This window comes from Hydra vulgaris, chromosome 11 (genome assembly GCF_038396675.1).
Source record: "Hydra vulgaris chromosome 11, alternate assembly HydraT2T_AEP".
NCBI classification, from domain to species: Eukaryota; Metazoa; Cnidaria; class Hydrozoa; order Anthoathecata; family Hydridae; genus Hydra; species Hydra vulgaris.
The window spans coordinates 31587501-31604794 of record NC_088930.1 but is presented as its reverse complement, the minus strand read 5'-3'; the positions used below and the strand labels follow the sequence as shown (position 1 = coordinate 31604794).

General features: G+C 30.3%; 1 protein-coding gene across 4 annotated transcripts in view; it reads right to left on the bottom strand.

Moving 5' to 3' along the window:
- LOC100212794 (natural resistance-associated macrophage protein 2) overlaps positions 1–17294 on the bottom strand; it is a 105318-nt gene that overhangs the window by 73316 nt on the left and 14708 nt on the right. For all 4 annotated transcript variants that reach the window (XM_065810771.1, XM_065810772.1, XM_065810769.1 and 1 more), the window contains one exon: positions 10754–10885. In XM_065810771.1, the coding sequence (XP_065666843.1) occupies positions 10754–10885 (132 nt within the window). The remainder of the gene's footprint in view (positions 1–10753; positions 10886–17294) is intronic.

The window sequence follows — 17294 nt, the reverse complement described above, 5'->3', positions numbered from 1 at the left end:
ATGATTTTTAGCACGGAGTCCGGAGTCCCGGAATCCCAAAAAATCGATGGAACTTCACATCCCTGGTAATGAGGCAATTCCTTGGGCTATTAAACAGTGTTCTGAGTACTATCTATGCTTTGAGTCAAGTTCTTCAATCTAATTTAAAAATGAATAAAGTACCAAAAACTATAAAACACAAAAAACCATCATCATCACCAAGTTCACTAAACCTATCATTCACTAATATTCGTGGTCTTCGAAGTAACTTTTCTTCTGTTGAGTCTTATCTGTTGCAAAGTTCACCAGACCTACTTGCTCTTTGTGAGACTAATTTGAGTTCTGTTGTCTTATCTTCTAATCTTAGTGTTGATGGTTATCTTCATTTAATTCGTAAAGACTCCAATAGTCACATGCTTGGCCTAGGCATTTACATTTGTAAGAATTCACCCATTTGTCGTTAAACTAGGTTTGAATCCACTGACTATTCTTTCATGTGCTTTCGTTTAGCACCACTTCACTCTATTGCCTTTCTCTTTGTTCTATATCGCTCTGCTTCATCTCAAGACTGCACTCTTTTTGATGTTATTTCTGATCATATTGACCAAGTCCTCTCTCTTTATCCATCAGCTAATATAGTTGTTGTCGGTGACTTTAATGCTCACCACTCTGAATGGCTTGGCTCTAGTGCAGGGGCGTGGTGGCTCTAAAAAGCCCATGCGGGATTTTTATTAAAAGGCCTATATATGCGGGATTTTACCATATATGCTTTATGTAAAGGCCCATACGAAAATATATATATATGTATATATATATATATATATATATATATATATATTTATATATATATATATATATATATATATATATATATATATATATATATATAATAACTGACCTTATTCTAATAAATCCTTAATAAAAATCAACAAGTTGTGATAATACTATTTGTAATTAATAATATTGTTTGTAATACTTCAAAATAAAAAATGGTAACAACACGATGCAGCGACCACGTTTTTGTTTTGATTTTCTTAAAACACAACTTTACCGCAAGCAAATACAATTAGTATTATTGTTCGAAGAACATAGCTTAACACAAAATTAAAAATCAAAGATTTTAATTTTTTTATTACTATATAATGATATTTATTTTATTGTACAATAATATAAATTTTTTTTAATTATATATAATTTTTTTTCTAAAATAAATATTGAAAATCTTGAAAATTAAAAAATTCTTTTTATTTTATGAGAAAATTCTTTTTAGTTTATGCTCTTGGTTTAATTCGGTGTTTTAACTTTTTTTAACATTTTAGGATAAACTCGCAACAGCTTAAATGCCCTCTCTAAAAATGGTGCTGTTATTGACATAGTTTAAACATAAAAGTTTTTATAATGTAGTTTCATTTAGCAGTTCATCATTCTTTTTTAAATCTGTCTGAGGACAGGATATTACAGAGTGATTTCTTTATCTACATACAATAATATAAACCGTATAAAAATAAAAAACTTTATTTATTATTAAAGAAGTTTATATCAGTTTCGAAAGTTTACAAAAATGCAAAAGATGAGTTCGATCCTTATTTATATAAAACTTAATTTAAAATTTAACACCAAAATATTTTTCTTAAATGAATTAAAACGCAATAAAATTACTTTTTAGTAATTGTATTGCGATATAATTCATTTAAGAAAAATGTTTTGGGGTTAAATTTTTAAATTAAGTTAATTTAAGTCCAACAATAATAATAGCTATTATTATTGTTGGGTCTGCGGACTTTCTTAAATTTATTTTGTCAACATTACGATCGTTAAAAACCGTTTATGGGTTCATTATTTTTCTCATAAAAAAAATATCATAATACATTTTAAAACATCTACTTTGTTTTCAGAGCAATATTATTATTATGCAAAATACTAATAAATTGCGCTCAAAGTTGAAATCAAGTTAAAAAATCAAGTGATTAATAAAATTTAATTTGTGCTAACATAAATATTTTAAATGATTCTAGAATTTCTTTAAAATGAAGAAAAAATTAAAATTTGCCAAAAGGCCCATATTTAGATGAAAAAGTGAAAAGCCCATGCGGGAATCCCGCTTAGCTTCTGGGGCCACCACGCCTCTGCTCTAGTATCAGTGATTCTGCAGGCATTAAAGCCCACAACTTTTGCCTTTCTCAATCCCTTACTCAAATAGTCAACTTTCCAACTCGCTTTCCTGACAACCCAAATCATTTACCTTCTCTACTCGACTTATGTCTTGTTTCTGATCCTAGTCAGTGCTCAGTTTCTCCACATTCACCCTTAGGTGCTTCCGATCACAGTTTGATCTCTCTAAAACTAATATCTCATTCTTCTTCATCACCTGAATCCCCCTATTATCAAACCTCTTACAACTACAATAAAGCTGACTGGGATTCTTTCCGTGATTTTCTTCGTGATGGCCCTTGGGTAGAAATCTTTTGTCTTCCTGTCGACAAATGTGCTTCTCTCATAACTTTGTGGATTCAGGTTGGCATGGAATCCTTTGTTCCAACTCGACGATTCCAGATTAAGCCTCACTCCTCCATGAGTTTTCTTCACACCGTGCTGCTGCAGACGTCTGTTTATTACTGCTAGAAACAATTGTAAAAAAGTTTTGTCTAACGCCAAAGCCTGCTATTCTCAGGTCATGAAATCTCGTATCTTATCTCAAAAATTAGGCTCTTGTGGCTTTTGGAGAATCTTTAATAGTATCAATAATAAGGGAAAATCTTTAATTCCACCTCTCTTATATGGTTCAGACTTTGTCATCTCACCTAAAGACAAAGCTGAATTGTTTGCTAAAAACTTTTCATCAATATCATCTCTTGATTCCACTAGTTGTGTTCTACCTGATATTGCCAACAAACAGGTTAATCCATTGCTTGACATTCATATCACTCCAGCTTCTGTATTTAAAGTGATTTCCTGCCTAGACTCTTTTTCAGCTTGTGACTCGGATAACATATCTGTAATTGCAGAAGTGTTCTCCGGAGCTCTATACTCTCAAAACTATTCAACTAGTGCTTATCAGAGTCTTGTTTTCCAGCCTGCTGGAAAGCGGCATCTGTTATCCCTATCTTCAAAAATTCTGGAAAGCGATCTGATTCATCTAACTACCATCCCATAAGTCTTCTTCCTATCATAAGCAAGGTTTTTGAATCTTTAATTAACAAACACTTAATTTCTCATCTTGAATCTAATAACTTACTTTCTGATCATCAATATGGATTTTGATTTTCTCATTCTACAGCTGATTTGCTAACAGTAATAACTGATAAGTTTTATCGTGCATTAGATAAAAGTGGAGAGGCTAAGAACATCGCTCTTGACATTTCAAAACCTTTTGATAAAGTTTGGCATGCTGGTCTTCTCCATAAGCTTTCTTCTTATAGTGTATCTGGCAACATCTTTAAGATTATTGAATCCTTCCTTTCCAATCGTAGTATAAAAGTTGTCCTCGATGGACAGCACTCTCCTTCTTATTCTGTAAGTTCAGGGGTTCCTCAAGGTTCTATCCTTGGCCCTATACTCTTTTTAATTTACATTAACGATATTCCAGATAATCTCACATCTAAGCTGGCATTGTTTGCTGATGATACTACCATTTACTTTTGTCGTGATAAGAAGCCAGCACTCTCTGATTGCTAGGAGGGGGCATTTGAGCTTGAAAAGGATCTCACTTCTGCTACAGTTTGGGGCTCACAGTGGCTGGTGAACTTAAATTCAGATAAAACTCAATTTTTTCAGCCAATCGTTATTGCAATAATTTAGATCTTCCTATATTTATGAATGGTGATGTACTCAATGAGTCATCTACTCTTCATCTTCTAAAATTAACTCTTACTTCCAATCTTTCTTGGAAACCATATATCAAATCAGTTGCAAAATTAGCATCTGCTAAGGTTGCATCTCTTTATCGAGCTCGTCACTTACTTACTTCGGATTCTGTTCTCTATCTCTATAAATCTCAAATCCGGCCTTGTATGGAATACTGTTGCCATATCTGTAATGGATCTTCTAATGATGCTCTTTCTCTCTTAGACAAGGTGCAAAAACGCATTGTAAACATAGTTGGACCTGCTCTTGCAGCCAACCTCCAATTATTATCACATCCTCGTAATGTTGCTTCTATTTCTCTTTTCTACAAATACTATAATAGGCACTGCTCTAAAGAGCTAGCGTCTCTTGTGCCATCTACTAAAATTCAGTCTCGTGTTACTCGTCATTCAATTAAGTGTCATCCTTTTTTGTGACTGTTCCTAAGTGCTCTAAAAACGCTTATTCATCTAGTTTTTTTCCTAGAACATCAGCTCTTTGGAAATCGCTTCCTTCATCTTGCTTTCCTGATTCATATAATTTGCAATCCTTTAAGTCATCTGTTAATCATTATCTTGCTCTACAATCTTCATCTTTTCTCTTCCAGTAACTTCCAACTTTAATTAGTGGCTGCTTGCAGCCTCATTGAAAGCGAAGATGTTTAAAAAAAAAAATGTATATATATATATATACATAAAAATTAGTAAATAACACTTATCTAACTTTTTTCTTCAACTTAAGGTTTCCCCATTGCTTGATCATCAGGAAGAGTTACAAAATCTCAAAAAAATTCAATTTATAGAAAAAAATATTTTACAGGACGTTATAAATTATAATGACTAAAAATAAAAATAAATTTTTTTTTTAATTACTATGTTTTTTTGGTTAACAGGAAGTTACAGAAAGTAATTATTAAATAAATTTCTTTGGAATGGGGATAATTTAATTTGGTCATTTGTTTTTATAATTTTTTAAAAGGTATTCATTTTCATGCCTACATTTAGAAATTAATTCAGATTTTTTATTTAATAAATTTTTCTGATTTAAATGAGTAATTATATCAAATTTTTCTTGCAAACATAGCATACATTTTTTGGAAATGTTATTAAAGGCAGGGGCATTGTAAATTGTAAATTAAAGTTTTTATTTTTTTTATTTTAAATCCCAAATATATTTTGACAGCATAGTCTCTTTTGAATTTTTTTTGTGTTTAAACTATTGTTTGTGGTTGGCATAACGTTTTTCCGTTCCCCCTTGGTTTAGGCAATATATTGTTTATCAGATTTATTATGTGAGGAAACAATGCACTTGTAAATTACATTTTTCGAAAGGTGTTTTCTATTTAGAGGGCAATCTATTTTTTGGTTACAACTACAATAATCAGTGTTTTTTTCTTTTATATGTTCATTTTTATTATTTAACGCTTAGTTGTGACCTTTTATAATTCTTTCTAAATTTTTTGTACAACTATAACTTACTTTAATGGTATTTCTGTTAAAAATCTTATGTAATTTAATAGAGGAAGGAAAATGTTTGTCTACTAATTTTAGAAAAATTTTACCTATATTTGTTGAAACATTTTTGTTGTACGGGGGATTGAACCAAATTATGTTTCTATTTCTATTACGCTTTTTTGCAATTTTATTTTTAAATTTTAGCATGAAATTTTGAAAGCCACTTTTTTAAAGGGCAATTTCATAAACGCGTTTAGAGGAGTTAAAAATATTTTTGTTAGAAGAGTTTTGGTTTAGCCTAATTGAAATTGGAATTTGTTTAGAGCCACAACTCGATAAAATTAGAAAAGATATTATTAAATTTTTTAAAAACATTGGCTTCCAAATTAAAATGAACATAAATTTAAAAATAGTGAATTTTCTTGATGTCACATTTAGCCTCTCAGAAAGTTCCTATAAGCCCTACAAAAAGCCTAATGACGAATTATTGTATATTAATGTGAATTCGAACCAGCCCCATCAACTTCTAAAACAAATTCCAATTTCAATTAACAATAGGCTAAACCAAAACTCTTCTAATAAAAATATTTTTAACTCCTCTAAATGCATTTGTGAAGATGCCCTTAAAAAAGTGGTTTCCAAAATTTCGAGCTAAAATTTGAAAAGAAAATAGCAAAGAAGCGTAATAGAAATAGAAACATAATTTGGTTCAATCCCCGTACAACAAAAATGTTTCAAATTTTTCTAAAATTAGTAGACAAACATTTTCCTTCCTCTATTAAATTACATAAGATTTTTAACAGAAATACCATTAAAGTAAGTTATAGTTGTACAAAAAATTTAGAAAGAATTATAAAAGGTCACAACTAAGCGTTAAATAATAAAAATGAACATATAAAAGAAAAAAACACTGATTATTGTAGTTGTAACCAAAAAATAGATTGCCCTCTAAATAGAAAACACCTTTCGAAAAATGTAATTTACAAGTGCATTGTTTCCTCACATAATAAATCTGATAAACAATATATTGCCTAAACCAAGGGGGGAACGGAAAAACGTTATGCCAACCACAAACAATAGTTTAAACACAAAAAAAATTCAAAAGAGACTATGCTGTCAAAATATATTTGGGATTTAAAATAAAAAAATAAAAACTTTAATTTACAATTTACAATGCCCCTGCCTATAAAAACATTTCCAAAAAATGTATGCTATGTTTGCAAGAAAAATTTGATATAATTACTCATTTAAATCAGAAAAATTTATTAAATAAAAAATCTGAATTAATTTCTAAATGTAGGCATGAAAATAAATACCTTTTAAAAAATTATAAAAACAAATGACCAAATTAAATTATCCCCATTCCAAAGAAATTTATTTAATAATTACTTTCTGTAACTTCCTGTTAACCAAAAAAACATAGTAATTAAAAAAAAAATTTATTTTTACTTTTAGTCATTATAATTTATAACTTCCAGTAAAATATTTTTTTCCATAAATTGAATTTTTTTGAGATTTTGTAACTCTTCCTGATGATCCAGCAAGGGGGAAACTTAAAGTTGAAGAAAAAAGTTAGATAAGTGTTTTTACTAATTTATTATTGCTCTGTTATTTAAGAACATTGAGCATTCTATTTGTAAAATACACTAACATAATTTACATATATATATACATATATATATATATATGTATGTGTGAGTATATATATGTGTATGTATATAAATATTAGGGCCTATTCTAGGAAAAATATTTGGGCGGCGGTACCCTCATGTTCTGGCAAACTTTAGTAAGAAATCAGCATTTTTTTTGCAAAAAAAAACAATATTTGCCATAAAAACATAAAAAAAGGTCCTTAATTTTAATTTGGGCAGCGCCCAAATACGATTGACGCTATCAGAAACAGTCTAAAATAGCCCCTGTATATATATATATATATGTGTATATATATATATATATATATATATATACATATAATTATATATATATACATATATATATACATATACATATAATTATATATATATATATATATATATTTATATATATTTATATATATATATATGTATATATATATATATATATATATATATATATATATATATATATATATATATATATATATATATATATATATATATATATATGTTTATATATATATATATACAGTATTGGACAAAACATTTGCAACCAACATCGAACAATACTAAAAAGTGTTCCTAATTTTACATGTCTTAAAAACGAAACAAACTATACTACCACAGCAAACAGTTCAGGAGTCTGGAGTCATAGCATGCCATGACATGAGCAATCAGCTGACAAGTGACAGCACACAGGCAGAATTTCGTTGACAAGTGCCATTTTGCTGCGGACAAAACAAGTGCAACTTTTTTGGTTTGTTTCATTTTCTTAAGTCTGGTCCGTGTCAATGTCATGGAAGTTTTTTAATAATTAAAGGAAGTCTCCAGAAGTTTCCAGAAGCATGCAGAAGTTTCCAGAAGAAGCATTTGGAAGCATCCAGTAGCATCCAGAAATATCCAGAAACATTCAGAGGCATCCAGACGCATCTAGAAGCTTCCAGAAGCATCAAAAAGAAGCATCTAGAATCTTCCAGAACAGGTTAACACAGGTTCATTTTACTATATAAGAGACATGTAAATCGACATGTAATTCAGCCAGTATACGGAAGTCAATCAGTCAGTATTATCAAGGCAGTTTATCAAAGTAAGTTTTATCAAAGTGTTTTATCAAAGAACATCAATACAAGAAGTGAAATACAACAAGTGTTTCATTACATCAATACAGTCCACATCCAACCAAGACGTTGTGTTTCACAGAGCATTATTGTATCATCACAAGGTAAATTTAACACGGTAAGCCTTGAGAAGCGTGATTATTTAATTTTATTATTTTTATGACTTCAAGTGCAAAAATGGCTCCTGACAGTCTTGGATTGGAACTAAGAAAGAAAATTATTGGCGATTACATAAGTGGAGTGTCACAAAAAAGTGTTTGTGATAAATATCGCGTGAAAAAATGGACCGTATCAAGACTGTGTTCCAAATATCCTTCTACAGGGAAGTTGGCAGCAGATAAGAAAGGTGGAAGACCGCGTTCCACCACTTCTAGAGAGGATTCTATGATCGTCAGATCCGTCAAGAAGGATCCCTGGATATCATCAGTCGAGATACAAAAGCAATTAGAGCTGCCTGCATCGGACCGAACAATCAGACAACTTGCTGTTGAAGCCGGAATGTTTTTTCGACACCCTGCAAAGAAACCGCTGATTTCACTAAAAAATCAGAAAAAAAGACTCCTGTTTGCTACATCTCATATTGACTGGAATGTGCAGCAATGGCGAACTATCCTTTTCAGTAATGAATCGAAGTTCAACATCATTGGGAGCGATGGCATTTGCCGTATACGTCGACTGGCCGGAAAATGCCTCGATTTACGTTACTGCCATAAGACCGTGAAGCATGGTGGAGGCAATGTTATGGTCTGAGGGTGTTTTTCTGCTAACGATCTAGGTCCAATACATCGAAACGATGGAATAATGGACCGTTTCATGTATAAAAATATCCTGAAAGATGTTATGTTACCTCATGCTGAATGGAATATGCCAATAATATGGGTTTTTCAGCAAGACAACGATTCAAAACACACTGCAAAAAAAGTCAAGCAGTGGTTTCAAGACAACCACCTATTGGTGATGGATTTGATGCCTCTATCTCTGGATCTCAACCCTATCGAGAACTAATCCAAAAGGCCTGGGCAGTGATTCCACAAAGTTTTATTGATCACCTGATCGAATCTATGCCTCGAAGATGCAAGGCTCTGATCGACAACAAAGATTTGCCACAAAATATTGATAGCGAAATACAGCTTGGTCAACATTTTGTCGAGTTGCACTTGTTTTGTCCAGAAGGAAATCAACTTTTTTTAATACTTTTGATTAATTTATTAATTTTTGTGTACAAATAATGAACTTTGTGATGAATAAAACTTGAAGAACTATGTCTCTAAACAGTTACATAGTTATTTCTCTAAATTGAAAAAATGCAGCACTTTTATATAAAGAAACTAAATTAGCATTATTTGGTTGCACTTGTTTTGTCAGATACTGTGTATATATATATATATATATATATATATATATATATATATATATATATATATATATATATATATATATATATATATATATATATATATATATATATTCAGATTGTAATAGAAAAAAAAAGTTCACAAAAAAGCATTCTTCTCAAGGTTGCCTGTGTTCAAAAATTAGACTAAAAGAAGCAATTTTAGGGGTTGTTTCTAGTGCAATTTATAAAGTATTTCCTTTATATACTGACTGAAAAAAGTCACGAAAAAATTGTATATCAAAAAATATTTTTATTTTTATTATACTATTATCTACCTTTTTCCTTGACTTGTATCATTTTATGTAGTGGAAAATAAAAAAATAACAACTATATATATATATAACAAAAAAAAATAAGTAAATAAGAAATGCCTAAAAAAATAAGAAAACAAAAAGTGTAAAATATTTAGGTATGTTATTTTTTTGACAACAATTTTTTTAATTTGCTATTAAATTTTTTTTAGCTTATTTTATCTAGATTTTCTATTTCGCATATTCTTAGTTTCTTATTGCTTTATTTTGCAGTGAATTCTGAAAACGCTTATTATATAAAAACGTGGTCAAGTTGTCTAAAAAAATTAACTTAAGTGTGAACATACAAGGCGTGCAACTGCACATGCTTCCCAGGAAGGCTTGATAATATAATTAATGTGAATTTTAATTAAAGATAAAATATTTATATAACTTTAACAATAGTTATGCAGCCCTGCCCATAGCCCCAGCCTTGGCTTTGTTATATCAAACTTAGACCTGGTCCCAGTTAGGAGCAAATCTTTCCTAGTTGCCAAATTTATAACACCTTTGCAAAGTTAAGTATGATTCTGACAAGTATTTGCTTCTATTCATTACCATTTTTTGTTGTACAAATCTTAACTCAACTTTGTAAAGCCAAATAGATCTGGTAATTTCTGCTTAAGAAATTTTGTATGCATTTGGATGTAAATTGTTTTCAGTTTGAATTTAATATAAAACTATTTAACTATAAAACCTTTTAAGCTTTTCATTTTTGCAGCAATAAACCTATCATTTGCCTTATGAAACATGTTTGTATCTAATACGCAATCTGTTCATTTTTTAATAGCTTTTTAAGTTTAATAACAAATTTTTGATAAAAAATTTAAATTTTTTAATTTCTATTTAAATTGCCCATTTTACACTTTTTTACTGCTTTGACATATTTGCATAAATGAAAGAAGAAAATTATTTAAATTATTGTCAATTATTTAAATTAACTATTTAAATAATTGACAAGAGCACTACAGAAACAAAGCCACATATATACACTTTGTAATGATTTGTTTTATAAATAATACCTTGTCATAAATAATACCTGCATATCAGAAGCAATAATTGCTATCTCAACCATCACCCATAAAATAATACGTGGTATTGTTGGATAATTTTCATAACATAGCTCTGCTAAATGTTTCCCAGAAACTGTTCCCAATCTAGCTGCTAAAACCTAAATATAATTAATATATTTACTTTACTAACTCTAAATATCACAAAAATTTATTTAATACATATTAATAATTAGCTATTTTAATATTTCCTAATATAAATCAAATTGATCAAAAAAAGTTTATTGAAATGAAGCTTAAAATTAATAATTGGTGGAACCAGAGGCATCGCAACAGGGCAGACAGGGCAGACAAAGTCTAGAGGGCCACCGAGCCTATAATGAAATGTGTGCCATCGAATTTATTAAGCAAAGATATTAATTCTTTCAAATCACACAGTAGTCAGTGATTTTTGGATTGAGAAATAATTTTAAAAGCATTCTCAGGTACAGCTGATAGTTTATGAAATAAAAGCTTTAATCTCATTGACTGCTGGTTTTATTTCTATTGTTAGACCATACACTTTACCAACAGTCCACTCGCAAACTATAATTCCTTTGTTTTTTCACCGACAATAATTTGCAGACTTACAAACAGAACAATCAATCCCAGTTATTGAAAATCTCAACCAGTTAAATGTCTTAAAATGTATCGCTGCATTGAAGATAGGATACGCAAGGTTCAATACTCAACAATTTGGTTCTCTTTGCTTATTTCAGTGACGCCAAACCAATTACTTTTAGAACAAAAACCGCTGCTTAATTTTCTTTTTGCTTGCTTGCTATTTATCCATCTTTGCAATTAGCAATAAATAATTTTTTTAATTTAAAATGGCAAGTAAAATTAATGCGACTTATTTTTCATTCAAAAAAAAAATAATGAAAAAAGAATGCGAAAACAGAAGTCTTTATATTAGTTGTTATACATAACTTTTGAAGTACGAATGTACAAAAAAGATGCGTAATTTTAACATTTCAGATTATGTAATTGAACTTTATGCAGCAATTTTTGAATTTTATGATACTTGTAACAGCTAAAATGTTTCTTCATTTGCTCACAGTTGCAAATTTGCATGAGCATTTGTTTTTACATTATTATTAATAAAAACGAAAGCAAATACAGTTTTTATAAATTCATATATATATGTGTATATATATATATGTATACAGTATCGGACAAAACGAGTGCAACCAAATAATGCTAATTTAGTTTCTTTATATAAATGCTGTATTTTTTCAATTTAGAGAAATAACTATGTAACTGTTTAGAGACAAAGTTCTTCAAGTTTTATTCATCACAAAGTTCATTGTTTGTACACGAAAATTAATAAATTAATCAAAAGTAATAAAAAAAGTTGATTTCCTTCTGGACAAAACAACTCGACAAAATGTTGACCAAGCTGTATTTTGCTATCAATGTTTTGTGGCGAATCCTTTGTTGTCGATCACAGCCTTGCATCTTCGAGGCATAGATTCGATCAGGTGATCAATGAAACTTTGTGGAATCGCTGCCCAGGCCTTTTGGATTTGTTCAAACAGTTGATCCTTATTACGAACACCTTCACGATTAATGTTGCGGTTGACGATCTCCCACATGTTCTCTATAGGGTTGTGATCCGGAGATTGAGGCATCAAATCCATCACCGATAGGTGGTTGTCTTGAAACCACTGCTTGACTACTTTTGCAGTGTGTTTTGAATCGTTGTCTTGCTGAAAAACCCATATTATTGGCATATTCCATTCAGCATGAGGTAACATAACATCTTTCAGGATATTTTTATACATGAAACGGTCCATTATTCCATCGTTTCGATGTATTGGACCTAGATCGTTAGCAGAAAAACACCCTCAGACCATAACATTGCCTCCACATGCTTCACGGTCTTATGGCAGTAACGTAAATCGAGGCATTTTCCGGCCAGTCGACGTATACGGCAAATGCCATCGCTCCCAATGATGTTGAACTTCGATTCATTACTGAAAAGGATAGTTCACCATTGCTGCACATTCCAGTCAATATGAGATGTAGCAAACAGGAGTCTTTTTTTCTGATTTTTTAGTGAAATCAGCGGTTTCTTTGCAGGGTGTCGAAAAAACATTCCGGCTTCAACAGCAAGTTGTCTGATTGTTCGGTCCGATGCAGGCAGCTCTAATTGCTTTTGTATCTCGACTGATGATATCCAGGGATCCTTCTTGACGGATCTGACGATCATAGAATCCTCTCTAGAAGTGGTGGAACGCGGTCTTCCACCTTTCTTATCTGCTGCCAACTTCCCTGTAGAAGGATATTTGGAACACAGTCTTGATACGGTCCATTTTTTCACGCGATATTTATCACAAACACTTTTTTGTGACACTCCACTTATGTAATCGCCAATAATTTTCAATAATTAATGTTGCGGTTGACGATCTCCCACATGTTCTCTATAGGGTTGTGATCCGGAGATTGAGGCATCAAATCCATCACCGATAGGTGGTTGTCTTGAAACCACTGCTTGACTACTTTTGCAGTGTGTTTTGAATCGTTGTCTTGCTGAAAAACCCATATTATTGGCATATTCCATTCAGCATGAGGTAACATAACATCTTTCAGGATATTTTTATACATGAAACGGTCCATTATTCCATCGTTTCGATGTATTGGACCTAGATCGTTAGCAGAAAAACACCCTCAGACCATAACATTGCCTCCACATGCTTCACGGTCTTATGGCAGTAACGTAAATCGAGGCATTTTCCGGCCAGTCGACGTATACGGCAAATGCCATCGCTCCCAATGATGTTGAACTTCGATTCATTACTGAAAAGGATAGTTCACCATTGCTGCACATTCCAGTCAATATGAGATGTAGCAAACAGGAGTCTTTTTTTCTGATTTTTTAGTGAAATCAGCGGTTTCTTTGCAGGGTGTCGAAAAAACATTCCGGCTTCAACAGCAAGTTGTCTGATTGTTCGGTCCGATGCAGGCAGCTCTAATTGCTTTTGTATCTCGACTGATGATATCCAGGGATCCTTCTTGACGGATCTGACGATCATAGAATCCTCTCTAGAAGTGGTGGAACGCGGTCTTCCACCTTTCTTATCTGCTGCCAACTTCCCTGTAGAAGGATATTTGGAACACAGTCTTGATACGGTCCATTTTTTCACGCGATATTTATCACAAACACTTTTTTGTGACACTCCACTTATGTAATCGCCAATAATTTTCTTTCTTAGTTCCAATCCAAGACTGTCAGGAGCCATTTTTGCACTTGAAGTCATAAAAATAATAAAATTAAATAATCACGCTTCTCAAGGCTTACCGTGTTAAATTTACCTTGTGATGATACAATAATGCTCTGTGAAACACAACGTCTTGGTTGGATGTGGACTGTATTGATGTAATGAAACACTTGTTGTATTTCACTTCTTGTATTGATGTTCTTTGATAAAACACTTTGATAAAACTTACTTTGATAAACTGCCTTGATAATACTGACTGATTGACTTCCGTATACTGGCTGAATTACATGTCGATTTACATGTCTCTTATATAGTAAAATGAACCTGTGTGAACCTGTTCTGGAAGATTCTAGATGCTTCTTTTTGATGCTTCTGGAAGCTTCTAGATGTGTCTGGATGCCTCTGAATGTTTCTGGATATTTTTGGATGCTACTGGATGCTTCCAGATGCTTCTTCTGGAAACTTCTGCATGCTTCTGGAAACTTCTGGATACTTCCTTTAATTATTAAAAAACTTTCATGACATTGACACGGACCAAACTTAAGAAAATGAAACAAACCAAAAAAGTTGCACTTGTTTTGTCCGCAGCAAAATGGCACTTGTCAACGAAATTCTGCCGGTGTGCTGTCACCTGTCAGCTGATTGCTCATGTCATGGCATGCTATGACTCCAGACTCCTGAACTGTTTGCTGTGGTAGTATAGTTTGTTTCGTTTTTAAGACATGTAAAATTAGGAACACTTTTTAGCATTGTGCGATGTTGGTTGCAAATGTTTTGTCCAATACTGTATATATATATTTACATATATATATATATATATATATATATATATATATATATATATATATATATATATATATATATATATATATATATATATATATATATATATATATATATATATATATATATATATACATATATATATATACATATATATATATACATATATATACATATATATATATATATATATATATATATATATATAATATATATATATATATATATATATATATATATATATATATATATATATATATATACAGTTTTGGAATTTATCATAAATGGTAAATATAAAGCCTTTACTATAGGAATATATATATATATATATATTCCTATAGTAAATATATATATATATATATATATATATATATATATATATATATATATATATATATATATATATTCCTATAGTAAATATATATATATATATATATATATATATATATATATATATATATATATATATATATATATATATATATATATATTCCTATAGTATATATATATATATATATATATATATATTCCTATAGTATATATATATATATATATATATATATATATATATATATATATATATATATATATATATAAAACTCTTTATCTTTTAAAATGACAAAATTAAGTACATTTTATGTAAAAAACATTAAATTTAATTGAGAAAACTATTTAAATTTTATAGTATTTTATAAAACCACAAAAATGCAAGTTTATATACTGGTTTTTAATAAAAATAAAACATTTTAAAAAACTATAAAACATTTAAACAATAAAAAAAAAACATTTTAAATGCTTTTTGTTTTTTAACTGCTTACATACATCTACTAGAAAATCATGTCAAATGACCCAGAAATTTTAAAAAATGTCACCCTATATCTCAGATTTTGCTGATTTTTATACAGTTGAGAGAACTTAGTAAAAGTTTCTTGAAAACATTTGCTTCTGGCTCTAATAAGATCTTGAAATATGGCTATTTTACTTTTAACACATGTTGGTCAGACCCCTCTTGTCCCCTTAGAATTGCAACATTTATTTAGAGTTTTCAAGTTACTTTACTTTAAAAATATTTGATATTTTCACTTAAAAATTTGTACCTGACTATTTTCAGGGATGTCGAATCCAATGAATTTATCATAAATGTAAAAAATTATTTTTAAGTCCTTTTATTTATAAATTTTTTATATACCTGATATTGATGCTCAAGAAACCCATGTGGCCTTGATGATATCAATAAAATATATTACACATCATTCTATATTCATTGATCTTTAAAAAACATAAAGATTTTGGTCTGCAAGTAAATGGATTTCTGTATATGGATAACGGGGCACCACTTATCGTAGCGAAGACTTATCATAGGATAGGTGACGAGGTCAAAGTGTTTTCTAGAGTTTTGAAAAATTGGAACCATTTATTTAGCACATTTTAGAAATTTAGCAAAAATTGAAGAGAAGTCAGGAGAACACATTTTTAAGACTATGATGGAAATTTTGTCTGGAGCACAAACTGCAGAAAAGTTCAATTGAGAATTAACTTTAGCATTAGAAGCCATAGTGATTTTAATGTTTAACAATGGGTTCATCTATTTAACTGGCAGGAAGAGTATGGCCATTAGATTCAAGAGTTGAATTAGAGTAAGACTTTTTTGCAAAAAACTCTGCCTTATTCTGGGGAGAAGTAAGTCAGATCCATGAATCAGAGATTAAATGTTAGACTTACTTTAGTTAATGACACTGTTAAAGACTTACCAAAAGTTTCTAGATCCTACCATCTGAGATAAGAAACAAGATTTAGTAAACTTAGAATAACAGAGCTTAACACCAGACAGGATTTTTTTACATTGGCTTCTTGGGATAATAAAAGGACATTTGTTTATAAGAGAGATGTTCTTGTAAAAAAGTTGAAAAAAATAATTACTATAAAGCAACTGCTCTAGATGGTAAAAAATGCCGAGTAGAATGAGACTTAACTTAATATTAAAGAGAAGGAATAAGATGCACTTTATGCATACATATTATGGGTATAAACATACACTTTTGCTATTTATTTAGATGCTGGCAAACAATATCCTTTCATATTTATATAAACTGTAGCATTAAAATGGTGTAGTCTTTGCCAAAATAAAAGATGATCAGATGAATGTGTGGTGCGACTCTAATATGACAAGAAAAGAAGGCATAGTCTTAGACAGATTAGAAAAAAGCTTATCGGACAACATTTGTTAGTGAAGATTAAAATGATTTGTATCAGCAATTAGAAAGGTAGAAGCTTCAGGAGGAAATGGTAGTGGTAGAAGAAAGAAAACTTGAAGAGAATGCCTTATATATTGTATGAATGAGGTTTAGTTAAAGAAAGAAAATGCTCTAGATTGTTTATATTAGAGAAACAGCATAAGAGAGCAAAGCTAAAGCCTGATAATGATGAGGATGATGATGATTATGATGATGATGAGAATGATGATGATCATGTTGGTAATGATGATTATGATGATCATGTTGATCATAATGATGTTTATATATGCATA